Below are 17,815 nucleotides of genomic sequence, written 5' to 3' on the forward strand. Positions count from 1 at the left end.
TGTGTGTATATATATATATATGTGTATCTATGTATGTGTATATGTATATATGTAGATATCTATGTATATGTATATGTGTATATGTATATATGTTTATATGTGTGTGTGTATGTATATATATGTACAGTATATATATATGTGTGTATGTATGTGTGTGTATATTGTCAGGGATGCCAGGTGACGACCCGGCTGGGACACCCTGAAGGACCAGAAGAGGGTCTACGCCTGCCCTGGATCACGTGGGGGCCGCCACCCTGGTTGCTTTTTGGGTAGAGTGCTTGGAAGCCCAACCCGTAGGGGCCCGTGGTCACCGCCAGGGGGTGCCCCAATGCCTTGGGAACCCTGGACCTCAGCACTTCCACCACACCAGGAAGTGCTGGAGGGAAGAGAAGCAGGGACACCCAGAGAGCTTCTGGGAGAACAGCCGGCACTTCCACCACACTGGGGCGTGTCAGCGGGAGATTGCCGGGGAGCACCTGGAGCACATCCGGGTGCAGATAAAAGGGCCCGCCTCCCTTCATTCGAGGCTGGAGTCGTCTGGAGGCAGGACAAGGCAGGATAAGACAGAGTAGAGGCGCCCAAGAAAGGTGTTGTTTGGCCAGGACTTTGGGGGGTTTGTGTGCACATAAGGCTTGTAAATATTGTAAATAAATGTGTGGTGGTGGAAAAAGAACATGTCTGCCTGTCTGTGTCCGGGCCACGTCCACAATATGTATGTGTGTAGATATGTATATATATGTGGATGTATGTGTGTATGTATGTATGTATACAGTATATATATATATATATATATATATATATATATATATATATATATATACTGTATATATATACTTTGTATATACACTCACCTAAAGGATTATTAGGAACACCATACTAATACGGTGTTTGACCCCCTTTCACCTTCAGAACTGCCTTAATTCTACGTGGCATTGATTCAACAAGATGCTGAAAGCATTCTTTAGAAATGTTGGCCCATATTGATAGGATAGCATCTGGCAGTTGATGGAGATTTGTGGGATGCACATCCAGGGCACGGCTCCCGTTCCACCACATCCCAAAGATGCTCTATTGGGTTGAGATCTGGTGACTGTGGGGCCATTTTAGTTTAGTGAACACATTGTCATGTTCAAGAAACCAATTTGAAATGATTCGAGCTTTGTGACATGGTGCATTATTCTGCTGGAAGTAGCCATCAGAGGATGGGTACATGGTGGTCATGAAGGGATGGACATGGTCAGAAGCAATGCTCAGGTAGCCCGTGGCATTTAAACAATGCCCAATTGGCACTAAGGGGCCTAAAGTGTGCCAAGGAAACATCCCCCACGCCATTACACCACCACCACCAGCCTGCACAGTGGTAACAAGGCATGATGGATCCATGTTCTCATTCTGTTTTCGCCAAATTCTGACTCTACCATTTGAATGTCTCAACAGAAATCGAGACTCATCAGACCAGGCAACATTTTTCCAGTCTTCAACTGTCCAATTTTGGTGAGCTTGTGCAAATTGTAGCCTCTTTTTCCTATTTGTAGTGGAGATGAGTGGTACCAGGTGGGGTCTTCTGCTGTTGTAGCCCATCCGCCTCAAGGCTGTGCGTGTTGTGGCTTCACAAATGCTTTGCTGCATACCTTGGTTGTAACTTGTGGTTATTTCAGTCAAAGTTGCTCTTCTATCAGCTTGAATCAGTCGGCCCATTCTCCTCTGACCTCTAGCATCAACAAGGCATTTTCGCCCACAGGACTGCCACATACTGAAAACTTTTCCCTTTTCACACCATTCTTTGTAAACCCTAGAAATGATTGTGCGTGAAAATCCCAGTAACTGAGCAGATTGTGAAATACTCAGACCGGCCCATCTGGCACCAACAACCATGCCACGCTCAAAATTGCTTAAATCACCTTTCTTTCCCATTCTGACATTCAGTTTGGAGTTCAGGAGATTGTCTTGACCAGGACCACACCCCTAAATGCATTGAAGCAACTGCCATATGATTGGTTGATTAGATAATTGCATTAATGAGAAATTGAACAGGTGTTCCTAATAATCCTTTAGATGAGTGTATATATATACAGTATATATATATATGACAGCAACACTCATAACAGTGACAAAACAATTACATTGACAATCATGTTATGTTATTTTCAAAATGTTTCCTTTTCTTTTTCATTACTTCTTTAACACACTACTTCTCCGCTGTGAAGTGCGGGTATTTTGCTAGTAATATTATATAGTGGCAGACGACCAGGGACCTTGCCCCACCGGGACGCCTGGAACAGGGAAGGACCGGGAGAGGGGCAATATATTCCCCTGGACTCAAGAAGGCAGCCCCTTGGATTCCATCGGGGCCATGGATACGGAGCTGGGAAGCTCAGCCCTGTGGGGGTCCATGGCTAACGCTAGGGGGCACCCGGACATTGTTGGAACCCTGGATGGCAGCACTTCCGCCACACCAGGAAGTTCTGCTGGAACAGGAACAATGTATGCTTGCGGGTGCAAGGGCAGCACTTCCACCACACTAGGAAGTGCTGCCAAAAGACCATCATGGAGCACCTGGAGCACATCTGGGACGGGATAAAAGGGCCACCTCACTCCATTCGGGGAGCCGGAGTCAGGTGGCAGTCGATGGAGCTTGCAAGAGAGGAGTGGATGTGGCTGAAGGAAGGAGGAATAAAGGACAGAGCTGTACTGCGATGATTTGGGAACTTTGTTTGTACTGTGTGCAAAAGAAAAATAAACGGTGCATGTTTTGGAGATTTGGAGTCCATGTCTGTCTGTGTCGAGGCTGATCTTTCACAAAATATATATATATACACACACGCACGGCCAGAAGCTGATCTAAACGCCTGCCCGGACAGGAGAACAATGCAGCACTCCGGGAGTTGGAGGAAGTCTCGTCTCCGGTAGGTTAGTAAAGGTGTCCACAGAAGGAAATAAGCCAAAGCTTACTCCTCCGGTCTACATTCTCCAACCAGATACATGGGTGCTTGGTTCTTTAAAGAGATGGCTATATTTCTCCCAACAGAGTGAGAGATGACTTGGAACCACTACATAGTCAATTTGCAATGATCCTGGAAGTAGGCTTGCACTGCTCTTCTAAAGGGACCTTCAACTATTAGCCAGGTGTGCTTGGAATATAATGGGGCCATGGGTCTCCTGGAACATGGAAAGACGAAGTCCAGGACAAGTGACAAGAGCTAGTGGTGGGCAAAAAAACTGCGTGGGGGATATACATGAGTGAGGCTAGTTTTGTTATGTATTGTGGTTAACTCCTTTTATTTATCCTATGTTAAATGTTAACCTGCTTAACCTTGACAAATCCCCTTTTTTTGGATTTGGTAGTATCTGTGTGTTCATTAGGGTTTGGGGCTTGCTTGAGAACACCCCCTTTAGTTTACAACATATATACCTGCTGCTTACAATGTATTCTGTATTATAATGCAATGCTGAAATGTGATATTTTTTCATGTTGTGGTAACATAACATATTCTAGCCAAACATTCTCAAACTCCCTTAATGTAATTCATTGACACAGGTGAACAGAGCATGCTTTAGCAGTATTTCATGTCAACAACACTAATACAAGATCAATTTAGCAACCAACATTTTAGCTAACACATACATATTTGGGTATGTGGAAAGGAAATCAGAATACCAAAGGGATAAATTCATTCAGATATGAAGACAACATGGCAAACTCCACACAGACAATGAATATGCACTAATTACTGCACCACTGTGTTGCTGCTCGTTACAGTATGTTTTTGGTTTGTTAGTCATAATGTATGGTCAATTGCAATTTTATTTATGTATCCTCTATTTACCAAGGTACTTCCATTTGATTTGCATATCTTTTTAAAGTAAGACTTGACTGATTAACAACAAACTATCAACCTGTTACACAAACATTACATAAAGCAGAACAAACACTTAACATATTTGATCTGTCTTTAAGAAATACTTACAGAATGTCTGTTGAAAGTGTGCCAGCACTGGGGCTTCAGGGGCAACATTGTACAAGTGTGTCTTTAGTGCACCACTTACAAGTAAAGAGTAGGCCAATTCAGTTATGTTTATTCCAACAATGGCAAATGAGTATCTGTAATGATATGAAACAAATAAGAAGGTATTACTTACATATGCATGCATACACTATATATGGAAAAGTAACTTATTACCAACAGTAAATAATGTATTAATTATACATTGTAAAGACAGGATTAAGAATCAGTAGGTGACTAGAGAAAAAGACCAACTTATATTATGTTTGGATGCTTTAAGCAATAAATGGAGGGGTTACTTGTGAATGTAACTGCTAGGGAACTGAAAACTGCTCCATATCCTGTCAAGAGCAGAAAGAAAGTTTGCCAACTTGGACAGCAAGACAATCCCTACTGCTGGGTACAGTGGTTTTTACTGGTTTTATAAGTGCTGTGCTGTTTCCTTTGTCTGATTTACTGTTTGAGCACAAGCCATCAATAAAGTTAAGATATGTGCAGTTTTTTATTGATGGCTTCAGTTGCCTTTCAAAGGCCAAGAAAGAAGTAAGGGTGCAAGGAGCAGGCATTCCTGACAAGATACAGCACCATAGTTAGAAAAAGTATCTAATGATTGTTTAAAACATCACACCCATTAATAATAATTAGTTAGGGGAAAGTAATCTGGTGAAAAATGGCTTCTGTGGTGAGTGGAGACTGCAGTAATCTTGCTTACTCAAGTCATTTATTGATGGAAGCCTGCACTATTATTATAGTAATAATGGAGATAAAGTTCTTGTTCTGTTGCAAAGTGATGGTATTTGTGGTCCCCAAAAACTTAAATATCTCAATCATGGACACAGCTTGGACAGATTTCAATGGTAGGTGTCTGTGTAAGGCAATCAGCCTTTCTACTGTTATTGATGGTGTTGAGTTCTAGATTATTACCCTATGCTACAAGGTGGTCTATTCTTGCTCAGTAGCAGAGACCATCACCATTAGTGACTCAATTGTCATAACAGCAAATTTTATAATATTAATGAATTTATAACAAGGGTGGTGTAAAACATAGTCCTAATGAGTAGCTGTCCTGACCTGCTTCCTTTCAGTTAGAAAGTCACTAATTCATTGGCAGATACTTGGAAGTACTGTACAACTATTCTAATTTGCATCCTTTAAAGTCATTTTATAACTATAGTGTTGAAGGCAACACTGAAATCCACAAACAATGTCCTGACAGAAACATCAGAAGAATCTACATTTAAGAGAGAACAATCAGCATAACATATACATCTGTGGGAGGAAACTTGAGCACCAAATGAACAGCTGTGGAGACATTGGGAAAACATTTAGGTCACAGATTTATCACTGCAGCACCCTGGCTTCTTAGGTAAAAGTTTTTTAAATAATTTGATTTTCCTTAAAGCACCTTGTAGCGACTCTGCTGCCAGACCTAATGTAAAAACAGTTTTCATACTTATGATGTCAGAAGGTAGCTTTGAACAGTGTGGCTGAAAATATTTCTCTCACCTTTGCTGCATACAAAATTAGCCATATATGTAAATTGCCAAACTGTAGTATCATAATTGTCACCTTTTCGGTCACACACTAAAATAACAGCAACAGCAGTGATGCTCACTCAGATGGGAAATGACTGATTATTTATGACTTCTCCACAGTATGGCCTTCATTCTTCAGGGCTCTGATTCTTCCTTTCCAGGATCTTCCTGCCAGTTGCTATACCCTTCACTGCTTTGACTTTCCCACTTTGCTGACGGATCTGCTATAGTCATGTTTCTGGCTGCCAAAATCAATTTTAAATAATGGCTTCCTTGGCCATAGACCTTAAAGCACTGTGAAAGGTACAGATAAAGTAGATAATTCATGTAACAGGGAACAATTTTCCCCTCGGCAAGAACAGTGGTAAGGGACACAGAGAGCCTTTGAGTCCTATTGTATAATAGTAGCTGAAGCGTTCTCTAACACTTTAAAACAAAAGCAACACTCCAGGCTACACTCTTTCTGGAGAATTGCACTGTATTGAAACATGCTTTTTTTTGTTCCCTCTATATATTACATATTTCGTCTTTATCAATACACTAACAAGACAAGGGAAAATGTAATTGTTCTTTGCCTTCTCTTTTCATCTACTGGGCTCCTGAAACTGCTTGATACTATTTCCAAATAGGGATTTTTTGTGGTCTATTGTTTTTCCTTGCATTTTATAACATTTTCTAAATTGTACTTCTTTGATGTGGCTTTAAATAGCCATAACTGACAAAATGCACACAATAAATAGGCCAGTTATAATTGACTTTAACACTATAGCAGCCTCCATTCCCCATCCTTCCATTTTTAAACTAAAGACGCACTAAAGAAAGAACACTAAATTAATCTCTTTTTTGTTTTCTTGAAGTAACCCTAGGCTTGTTTACTTTAAATCTCTGAAAAGCGCACAATATAAGACTACATTGTTAATTTAACTTTTTGTACATCATAACTACGAAAGTTCTGAACCGCACAGTGAAAAAAATTATGGGATAGTCCTTATCTCGTATGTATGGGATACTTTCACATACATATGAGATAAAGTTAAGATTAAAAAAATACAAAAGTGTGCTTTGAGGCTACCTAATTATGCTTTTACCAAGGCTATGGTGCTTCAGTTTGATGTCACTCCCATCACTTGTAGTGCGGTGATATAAAAAGCAGTGTGGGATGGTTGGAGATTGGTATAACTGCAGCCTGCAATACCTATGACGCACGTCACGTAATGCCCACAACATCAGTCATGAAATGCCCATTGCATGCCCCGTTACACTATGGTTAAGATTAGGGTTGTGGGAGGGTAATCTGACTCAAAGGGTTTAGGTACGTGCTTTATGTTTACTGGTATCTGATTGCACTCTTATACAGCTCCCATTGAGGAAATATTGTGTATTTTTTTCTTCCTGGGAAACAACTCACTATCTTGTGTCCACCACTTACCATAGCCTGCGCATCAGGTACTTTAAGGTCGCACCAGCTAATACTACGTGCACCGCATACATTCAGATGAGCAGCAAATACCATAGCGAGCTACTGTACAACATTTTCTGAAAAAAGGACAAATCACTAAACAGTTTGATGTTTTTCTCACACAGTTACATTCCACAGAAATGGATACTGGCAAGTTTATAAAAGCAGGTTGTATATTCAAGCCCAGATCATTGGATCCATGAAGCAGCAGCCTAACAACTGCACTAATTTATAGTAAAAGGAAGTTACATTAGTTAGACATTTACTTACTAGCTTGCAGGTTCTTATTCGCACAATTACGAAAGGAATTCATATTTCACATATTGAGTGCATATGAAGTTTACCCAGTCCAATGCTAGTTCACTAATTTAATTCTCTGGTAAACCTGTTGATGCTTTCTATCAAAGTTGTTTCAAATATACTAAGTAACCACCTTAAACCATTTTGTTGCATTTTACTAAGAATAATAAGTTGAGAATATGAAGATTTAAGAAGGTGTTTGGTAGGCAATTGAGCCCTACATCCTACCAAAAAAAGGACACCTTACCCAGTACTGCATATGAAGGCTTAGAGTGGTAGTTAGGCTTTGGTCACACTTTTCTGTTGTACTGTATGCTGCACTGTTTGACTCCCATAACATATTCTCTTGTTATATTTATTTTTTGATAAAATAATTTTTTTCATTTATTCTGGTGTTCTTGATATTATTGTTTTTGGCTGTAGCGCACCTCACTACTTATTACATAAGTAAAAGCAAAAAAAACTGCATCTCCTGACCATCAGATAATTAATGCCTGGGTAAGATAAGACTTCTAAAATTTTGTATAGTGGGACAGAGCTGACTTTTATAGAAAACAGTTTCTCTATGCCAATAGTGTCAAACTTGGCTCCTAGATGGCAGCAGTGGCTGCAAGTTTTCATGCCATCCATTTTCTTAATTTATAACCAATTATCTCTACTAATAGGACATACTACTTTTTGCTTTTGCTGTAAATGACTTGTGTTTCAAGATTCGATCTGCAAATAATCTCAACTGTCTTAAAGTCATTTCCAAGAGGACCATTACTTTCAGTCCAATTAGTTTTCTTAATTAGAGGCCAGCTCTTGATTGGTACTGACAACTGTTATTTAATTCTGTGGTTTCTTACTGCTCTCACTTTAAAAAGCTAATTCAACACTTGAATTTCTCTGGCTATGAATTGCTTTCTGTTCTTTGACTTGCACCTTACGTTTTGGCTTAGGCTATGTGTAATATTCGGTTATTTGACTCTCTCCTTACAGCCCTTGACTTACAGTTTTGTCTCACATTCTGGCCATTATTTATTTGTGTAAATCCATCAAGCTTTGACTTTTTCTAGCTATTACAATCATATTACGTCTTCTTATTCCTTCCTACTTAAAACAGCTACCTCCCTGTGCGGTCACTACACTAGAGATCTTTCAGTGAAGAACAATACAGCCCAGAGGTCTACTTAAACAAATATGATTTTATTTAACAAATTAGCTGTGTAGCCTCTGAATTAGGGAATAGCCATAATAAAAACAATCCACCACTAAAAATCTTATGCACTTACCTGGGCACTAATATCTGGTCTCGGTTTTCTTTATTTTAGTTTCTTTATATTGTTATTTTTTATGATATTTTTATGGTAATGTCTTTAAGTTAAGTTATTTTATACTGTTTTTTGAATACACTATAAACATCTTTGATAAAATAAGCTTCAGGTTTTGGTCAGAGTTCCTTCCCTGGCTTATGTTTATGTTCATTTTCTTTGTCTTTTTCATTCACTTTTTAGTTTGATTATTTCTGATGACATTGTTTTGTTCATTTATCATTCAGTTGATATATTTATTATTGTTTCTGATATGACAATATTCATGTACTGTTTTTTTTAAATGTTCCCTGTGTTTAGTGGGTAGCATCCTAAGAGGCAGGGCCACATGTCCATCACAGTTGAGCGACTGATCTCAGCCCTACAAAGGCTCATGAGAAATGCAGCCCTTGTGTTTCACTGAATACACTTTGGAGGCAAGTTTTGTTAACTGTGCTGTTTTGTTATTCTTTGCTGGTTATTTTGTTCTTTTTACTTCTGCGTATTGAGTTGCTCTGTAGGATTATAATTTACAGCTGTTTTTTACTTTGGATTGTTTTTTAGGCAAATCCTTTATGTCTCCTATTTGATAAGATTTTGAGCATTATTTTTTGTTATTCGATCCTCTTTTTTAAAGATGTTGTTGAGAGACTTGTCTCTGTTCAAACTAGGGTTTAATGGTCCTCTCTCTTGCGAGATATTTGAGACTGTCTTTTCCAATTCTAAACTTTAAAAGGCTTAAGCCTCTTATTTTCCTTGGTCAGGATTGCCTTAGGTTAGATTTGTTTTATGGAGGCAATTGGCTATTTTGTGGAGCCAGATTCACAACAGAATGAATTGCCTGCTTAAAAATAAAAATAATGCTTTGACAAGTAGCTCTGAACAAACAACTATATTTTTTACAAAAAGTGGATTTTTTTTTAAATATTGTAATGCTCTGAATGATTACACACCTTTGAGAGTATGCATTAACACATAAAATAATTTATGGACATGGAAGATCAATTGCTTTATGCCTCATCCTTTTTTCCCAGAATCAAAGATTTGGATGAAGATGCTGTTTTTAATCAAACTAATTAGTTAATAGCCTGCCTAGCAAATATCCAATATGTGGTAGACAACTATGCAAAGGGGGCAGTTGAAAAAATCCTGAAAATTTAAGCCAGGTACTGTACTCTTCAGGCTCAAGTATCTAGTCCTCATTACTTCAAAGTCTCCAGTTTTGGTTACACCTTCTGTTAAGTCACAGGTTCCTGTGTTCAACAAAGAGTCTTTTGAGCCACCAGTGTTGGTACTGTATGTGTTGCACCTGCAATTTGATAAAATACTTAATTGCTGGTTTTCTGTCTGACTTTCCTTTCTGATTAGCAATTATGCTTTGGCACAGTAGGTTTCATCAGGTTTTGACTACGTTTCATCTCCAGGTCCTCCTCCAGCCTTCAGGCAAAATAATAAGGTGTGTTGCACATACTGTACTTTCATGATTAAATATTTTGAACAAAGAAAGCTATTAATCATTAAAATGATTAGCCAATTACTACTGAGCACAAGGGGATATTGGCATTAAGAAAAGGAGTACCCAAGGGTGAGAGAGAGACTCCATTCCATCAAGAGACTCCATCCAGCTTGAAGGCACATCATCCATGCATCAGCCTGATTTCTGAATCACGCGAAGATGCCTGAAAACAAGCTGCCTCACACTCCATCTCCACACAGATGTTACCTTTGGTGTTGTTTTTCAGCCTTCATATTGCTATGAAAAGTGTTTTTTAAGCTTTTTGAGTGATTGAGGTACTAAAATACATACAATACTTCTTTCCCACGGCATTCGCGGATGAGAAAGGACGTGATCAGCATCTTGGTAAGTGGCAATAAAAAGTTGCATCAGCCTCCAGGGGCATGCATCACATCTGCTGAAGTGAAAGCAAGCGAGTTCCCATATGGAGTGCTGAGAAGTGAAAGGATTTACAGACATTAGTCATAATCAGTGATTAAGGGTGTGCTTGTATGGGTCTTTCTGTTTGAATATGTGTGTATTAAGCTTAGGGTGCACATCAGCAGGCCAACCCATAATGAATCTAGCGACCTCATTTAGCCATTAGAGTGTTTTGAGTTTTGATTTGCAGTCATTGAATTATAGTTCTGATTTTTATATATTTTTGCAAATTCCTTTGAATTTTTTAAAATTTATAATTTATTACTGTTTCTTTGGAGTTTTGTTTTTCTTTATATATTAATCAATGCTGTTATTTTAGGCCAAGGTGTTTTAGGATTCTCTCTCCTTTTTATGTTTCTAGGCTTCATGCCTTTCTGAAACACTCTTTTTAAAGATTTTCTTTAATTTGTTAGGCATAGTCATAAGAAAACCAGTGCAGTACTAAGGCTACATACTTCTTGGGATAGTCTGCCTGGTGGGCAACAGCATGCCAAGGGTAGAAGGATAATATAAGATAGATGTAAGGCCTGAAGGCCCATGTTTAAAATGAGAAATTCCTGCTAATGATTGTAGAGTTCATTCATAGACTGGGTCCAACAGAGGCCAGTAAGCCCTGTCAGTGGAAAGTGTAAGTTTGAAGAAGAAAAAGAACTGAAATAAACTAAACTTAAACTTTATTGGCAGGAAGCATAATTGCTAGGTATTTCTCTTGGTGTTATGTCCATAAACATCACAAGATATACAGAATTAAATAACACAATATACAATACATGACATTATCAGAGCATTATACAGTATAGAGTAATAATGGGAAAAAATGATATACATAACACAAAATACAGCTATAAAATAATGTACTAAAATAGAATTGTACTTCCACCCAACAAAAAACTTAGTTAGTTATACAATATATAAACACAAAGTAAATAAAAATTTGTATTGAATGGAGGGGTACAAAATCAGGAAAGACATGGATGAATCAATGACTGTGTTTAACCATAGTGACTATAGTAGGAAAAATAAACTGTTTATATGTCTAGTTCTTGCCTTTAGTGACCAGTACTATTTCCTTGATGGTAATAACTCAAGGAGATGGTTACCTGAGAGAGTGTAGTCTTTGATTATATTTCTGGCTCATTTCCTGACCTGTGATGTATACAGGACCTCAGTGGAGTACAGTTTCATGTCTACAATCTTTTCTACCATACAACTGACAGGCTGCAGTTTCCATGTCAAGTGAGTAGATGCGTTATCATGCCAGACTGTTATGAATAAAGGGAGGATGCTTCCAATGACAGCTCTAGAAAACTGTACCAGCACTGATTAGGACAGTTTAAACTTTTTAAATTGACAAAGAAAATACATTTGCTGCCAATCTTTATTAATAGAGCAGGTATGTTTTCATATGAGTTCAGAATGTGAGTGATAATTGTGCCAAGAAATTTTAAATTATTCCACCCTGTTGTCATTTACATCATATATAACTAGGAGAGTAGAGAATGAGGAGTGTCTCCAAAACTCCACAATCATTTCTGCTAAAAAGGCACCAATGTAAACAAACAACCATGAGCAAACATGATGGGAGCATCCCTGTCCTTGATTATAAAGTGAGGAACTCAGGATATCAAAGAGAGGGAGTGGGAAGGAAGCCAGTCAAGGTGTTCGGACACCAAATGACAAGTGACAAAAAAGGTTAAAGTTTAACAAGGACTGGCAGCTGCAAAAGAGAATTAGAGGGAAAAAGCAAAGCAAGGATCAAATGCCAGAAAGAGAAAAGAATTTTAATCAGCAAAGCCCAATGTGTATGCCATAAACCAAGATAGTAATATAAACATGTGAGATCTGATTCCCTAAATGTTTTGAAATAACTAAACACTCAAGAAGTTTTCTTAGAATATCCATCAACTTGGAGACTGAAAGCAATGCACCATCATCTTATACAGGCAGGAAGCAATTATATTAATAGAAAACACACAAAGTGGCGGAACTTGCTATTCAAATTGCAATAAAAATGGCGCTATGTAAATATCAAGAAGATCCCAATATAAATCAAAACAAGCACAGCACAAAATCACAGTATCAAAACATGCATGTAAATTAATTTTGGAGTATAAAACCCTCGAAATTATGAAACTTGGGAGTTAGGACTACAATTTCATCTGACATATACAGTATATTAAAAAGCTATATTTTGATCCAGTAGGTCTGCTGCAACTAAATGATTTTTACTTCAAATAAACCTTTTTCTTTATTGTTTTATTTTGATTTTTTGATTGGATGCCCTCTATCCCATCTCATATTAGATGGTTTTAGTTAAAATGTAAATTAACAATGTAAGTTCATTGTATACTCAAACTATTCATTCATTCATTCACATGTGTTCTATATTCATATCCTCTAATACTGGGTCAGAGGAGGTTTGAATCTAGGTGTTAGCAATATGCCAGTTTATCTGGTATACCAATGAAATTCTTCATTGGGTATGGATTACATAAAGATTTTACCGGAATGCAAAAAATTTGGTGTAAACTTCCAAACACATTTAAAATGTGCAAATCTGTGCATGCAAAAGGAAACATGAAATGTGATTTTCAGTTGGTACTTAAGTGTCTTAAAACTAATTTCTTTGTGTATGGGCTTGTATGTGATTTTTGGAACTTTAGTGTTTTTTTTTTTTCTAAACTTCAAACATTTTTCTTTTTGAGTTATGGGTCAGTTTTCAACATTTTTGAATATGAGGATTCTAAATGTTTGATTAATTTTTTACTGAATTATTGTTTTAGCATTATACAGGGTAAGCCAAAAAGATGTACCACATTTCAAATGTTTATTCTACTAAAAGTCTACAAAATAAAATACATTTCATTATGACACAAGAAAGATTTTTTTGTGTTTTAAAAATGATGTCTTCAAGGTGGTGGCCATCATTAGCGATACACTCTTTGTGTGCTCACATGACTCATTTTCCCATTTCATGGGGAATAGTGGTGATTTTGTGGTGAATAGCGTCCTTGAGGGCTTCAGGTTTTTGAGATCAATGTGTGTATACCTTCGACTTTATTTAGCCCCACAAGAAGAAATCACACGGAGTGTGATCAGGCGAACGTGAAGGCCACCCGACATCGCTGCGCAGGGAGATCAGCTTCCCTGGAAACATCTCCCACAAAACTTGCATGGATCTCCGTGCTGTACAAGCTATTGCTCCATCCTGTTAAAACCAGGCATCCACCACATCCATTTTTTCCAGTTGGGGCCGCAAAATGTTCTCTAGCATTTCAGTGTAACGTTCTGAAGTGATGGTAATTGTTGCTCCCCCTCCTCAAAAAAGTAAGGGCCTACAATGCCAAATTCTACAACGGCACACCAAACTTTAACACGCTCACTGTACAGAGGTCTCTGATTAAGTTCACGAGGGTTGGTTTCAGCCCTATAGTGAAAGTTTTGCTTATTTATGCAACCATTTAAATGGAAATATGCCTTGTTTCTACACACAACGATGGCATCTCAATGAAAAGTTTGCAGAATGTTTGCACTCATATCTTACGGCTCTCCCAGTCTCTCTGTCATATGGTACTTCATTTTTGCTCACCCTGTACAAACGAATTATGATTTGCTTTGGATTTGGTGCAATGTCATTTTGTGGTCCTGTTGCCATGATTCAACAGATGCTTGTCAGGATGTGTTTCTCAGAAATCATGTTGTATAACATCAGCAACCATATATAACCTGGCTCTGCACTGGGACACTTTCTCAGAGCTTGTGGATACATTCTCAAAAGTTTACCATGTTATACTTTACAAATGATGACAAACAAATTGTTTTTTGGACTAAGTCATTAGCTTACGGTCTGGTTTTGATGAAAGGCTGGCTTGACATTTTGATTTTGACTTAGGCATGGTTCTGACTTACATTTTTTCTTCTGACCTATCATTCTTTGACTTTGTGGTTACCTTCTTCCACCTCTTGGCCATACATGAAAAGTGTGCAATAAGTCAGTCTACCTCTTTAAACTAGTATCCCTAAAAGCCTGAGAAAAATGTTATCCTCCCCAAACATCCTACTTTTCCTAACATATGCGAGGAAACTCAAAGTCCTTGTCACTCTTCCAATTGCTTGATGATAACTACTTTTGTTTTGCAAATGAGTCAATTTGCAGCACTCAACCATCTCCTATTCACTCAGCCAAAGGTATTGCCCAGCTACAATTTTCACGTTCAGCTCAAGTCTTCACTGAAGATTTTATCTAGCAATGAGTTGTAAGGAATTATATAGTTAATGATATATTGTGATTTGAAATACTGTACATGCATTTCATGTGTGTTTTGTGTCTAAAACGATCTGTGTAAATGTAGGATGACATAAGAAATGTGAGATAAGAATGTTGTATGCATAGCTAAAATTGAAAATGTTTTCCTGTGTTATAGTAACAACAAAATAATGTTGATGTGAAGTGTAGAATGTGTAAAGAGTAAAGCCCAAATATTAAACAAATACTTTCTCAAAAGGTATATACACTAAAGGTACAAATCAAAATACATTTGATTTGAGTCTGTAACAGTTTGTGTATATTTATGGTACATGTAAAATTTTGTGGTAAAAGGCCAAGTAATTTATCAATTTATAGGTATTAGTTTAAAGGCTTATAGCTTCATTACTGTCACATGTACAGAGTACAGTGAATTTCTTATTTGTATGTTGTAAGCAACATGCCACTCTCTAGCATCATGACTGAGAATTTCTAACTTAACATGAAACTATTATTTTCCTTATCTAAAATAACAAACATTATTATATTTCAGTTAGGGTCTCTTTCCATGTTCAAGTGTGCTTTTATTCAATCTTTTTGTTGTCCTTTAAATATTTTTGGTAATGATTATATTTTATTTATTGATTATTGCATTGTGCATTATTTTCAGTTTATGTCATTAATGTATGTTTTAGATCTCTGCCCTCTCACCTGTTACTGGAGCCTTATGAGGCAAGGTTAAATAATGATAGAACTGCGGAACTGGCATCAGTAGTTTTTAGGAATGTGACTCTTTTTGATATTTAGATTTCCCAGCTTTGACGCCTGCTTTCATTTAAAGATACTGTTTCTGACTTGTGAAGTTTAATTTTTGTTTCCATTTAGGTTTTTTATCTTTCAAGTAAACCCTATTTTTTCCTTTTTGCTCCTACCTTACACTTATTGTTTCATCCATTTAGTAAACCTTTAAATAAAAAGGAACTTTATTTTATTTGTCTTTGGTTTTATGGCTTTCCTCACCTCCTTTCTGATTCGTTTTTGTGCCTGTGTACGCCGCAAATTTGCTTTTGAGTTTAGGGCTAGACTGTCTGAGGCGGGAAGGTCTGCTATTTTGTTGCATACCACTGAAGACAGCCGGCTTTTGTTTGCTGAAGCTTGCATCCCCTTTTTGATATTACTGAAAGGCAGGATTACAATGGCCTTTTTTTAGAAATTTCTGTCTTCCAATTCTTATAAATATTTACTCTTAATGTGTACATATATACTGTATATATGTGCGTGTATATATATTTTTTCACTTTTCACAATTTTTTTTTCTTGGGTGGGGGCTCCGTAGGAGTTCAGTTTTTTAGGTTTTGTCTTTTGATCTTGCTTTCTTTTTTAACTTTTTGATTTTTTTCTGTTTGATTTTTAAGTCATTTGTTGCATAAGTTTGGCTTGATTTGTATGCAGTGTTATTTTCTTGAAATAAAAAATTATTTAAATAAATTATATATATAGAGAGAGAGAGAAAGACAGAGAGAGAGAAAGATGGACGGGGTTTAGACTGTTTTAATTCAAAATTAAGTCATGGTTGGTTTCTTTATGGTGCTAGGCAGATAATAAAATGCCTACAGTTCTTAGACTATCAGGATTAGCATTGAAAGGTGGAGAGGGCACCTTGGGTATCATACTTTGTGCAACTGTGTTCTTTGGCTTCAATTTGTAAGCCTCATGAACTTTTTTGTAGTCAGGTTTTCATTATAGAGATAAAAAGCTAAATATTTCTGATATATATGATATAAACAAGTTTTGATTAAGTATAAAAACGCACAACTCAAGAAACACTAAGCTGGAAGAAACTAAAAGAAAGGAAACAGAGGAAACAAAAAGCAAAAAAATTCTCCAACATACCACCCCATCTTCCTGTGAGTGCTGTGAACTAATTGAGGCTTGTTGCATTTTGACCAGTTTAACTTGTTTGGTTCTTTTGGGTTTTGACATTTAGCTCTAGTAGATAGGTTTTTGATTTTTGGATTTCAGGACTGTGACTAATAAGGTAATTTCACCTTTTCTCTCCAGTTTTCAATTATTAGTAACGTAGTGTTTCAGCATTATAAATTAATAGTATGTCATTTTGTTTTATTTTCTAGGTCTATAGTGAGTTGTGCTTTTCTGTGGCAGTGCAATTTACAAGAATATATTACACAGGATAGAACTGATTTGGAAACACATTTAAAGTAAACCAAGATTATTATGATTATAAATTTTTTTTATCGTCAGATATTTACAGTGTTCTTATATTAGTATGTTCCTTAACATCATGGCTCCAAAACAGTATACTCACCCAATAGCTTTATCAAACTTTTTCTTTTCCCACTCAAGTTTGTCCATCTTACTAGAAAAATGTAAAACAAAATATTACTACACTAGACTTTTGATAACATAAAGGTATCACTTTCAAGGATAATTTCCTGTCACATATCTCAAATAATAAGTAAGGGTGCCATGCACCCAATACACTATTGGACGGCATGTAATCAGAAGAGGCTTTATTTAACGGTACTGTATAAAATGGAAAACACTTCCTGACAAAATGACAAAGTGAATAGAAGGTCTTTGATAAAACCTAGTGCAGAATAAATGCTACACTGGACAAAGCAAGGATGTCCAAATAGCAAAATATGTTCGGTATGATCAATGCAGCCAATAAAATGTGCACATGTCTTCTTTCTGAGCAATATTAAGGGAAAGTGAACTAATATTGATGTTACCGTACCACAAAAACTGATGTGAGTAATGACAATGTTCAATGAAATATAAAAAAACAACCCTAAATTTATCTAGAAATGGTGCTTAATTATCTATAAATGTTCTTTAGATTTAACATGATTTGGTTTTCTTATTAGTTAATTCATTATATGTTTAATATTTGTTTTCAACTGATTAGTAAGTCAACATACCTGTTTTCATCAAACAGCTGAAAGTGTTTTTGTATCAATTTGCTTTTTGCCTTTGTTTGACTGATGCACTCCATCTTCAGCTATTTTTGTCCAATTTTAAT

The 17,815-nt window shown here is 36.9% G+C and overlaps 1 protein-coding gene across 1 annotated transcript in view; it reads right to left on the bottom strand.

The window, feature by feature from the left end:
• Positions 1-17,815, bottom strand: part of elmod1 (ELMO/CED-12 domain containing 1) — a 92,763-nt gene that overhangs the window by 37,101 nt on the left and 37,847 nt on the right. The window contains exons 9-10 of the mRNA XM_039744206.1: positions 17,099-17,149; positions 3,969-4,102 (exon numbers count right to left, since the gene is read on the bottom strand). Of these exons, the coding sequence (XP_039600140.1) occupies positions 3,969-4,102; positions 17,099-17,149 (185 nt within the window). The remainder of the gene's footprint in view (positions 1-3,968; positions 4,103-17,098; positions 17,150-17,815) is intronic.

This window comes from Polypterus senegalus, chromosome 2, assembly GCF_016835505.1.
Source record: "Polypterus senegalus isolate Bchr_013 chromosome 2, ASM1683550v1, whole genome shotgun sequence".
Lineage (NCBI taxonomy): Eukaryota > Metazoa > Chordata > Cladistia > Polypteriformes > Polypteridae > Polypterus > Polypterus senegalus.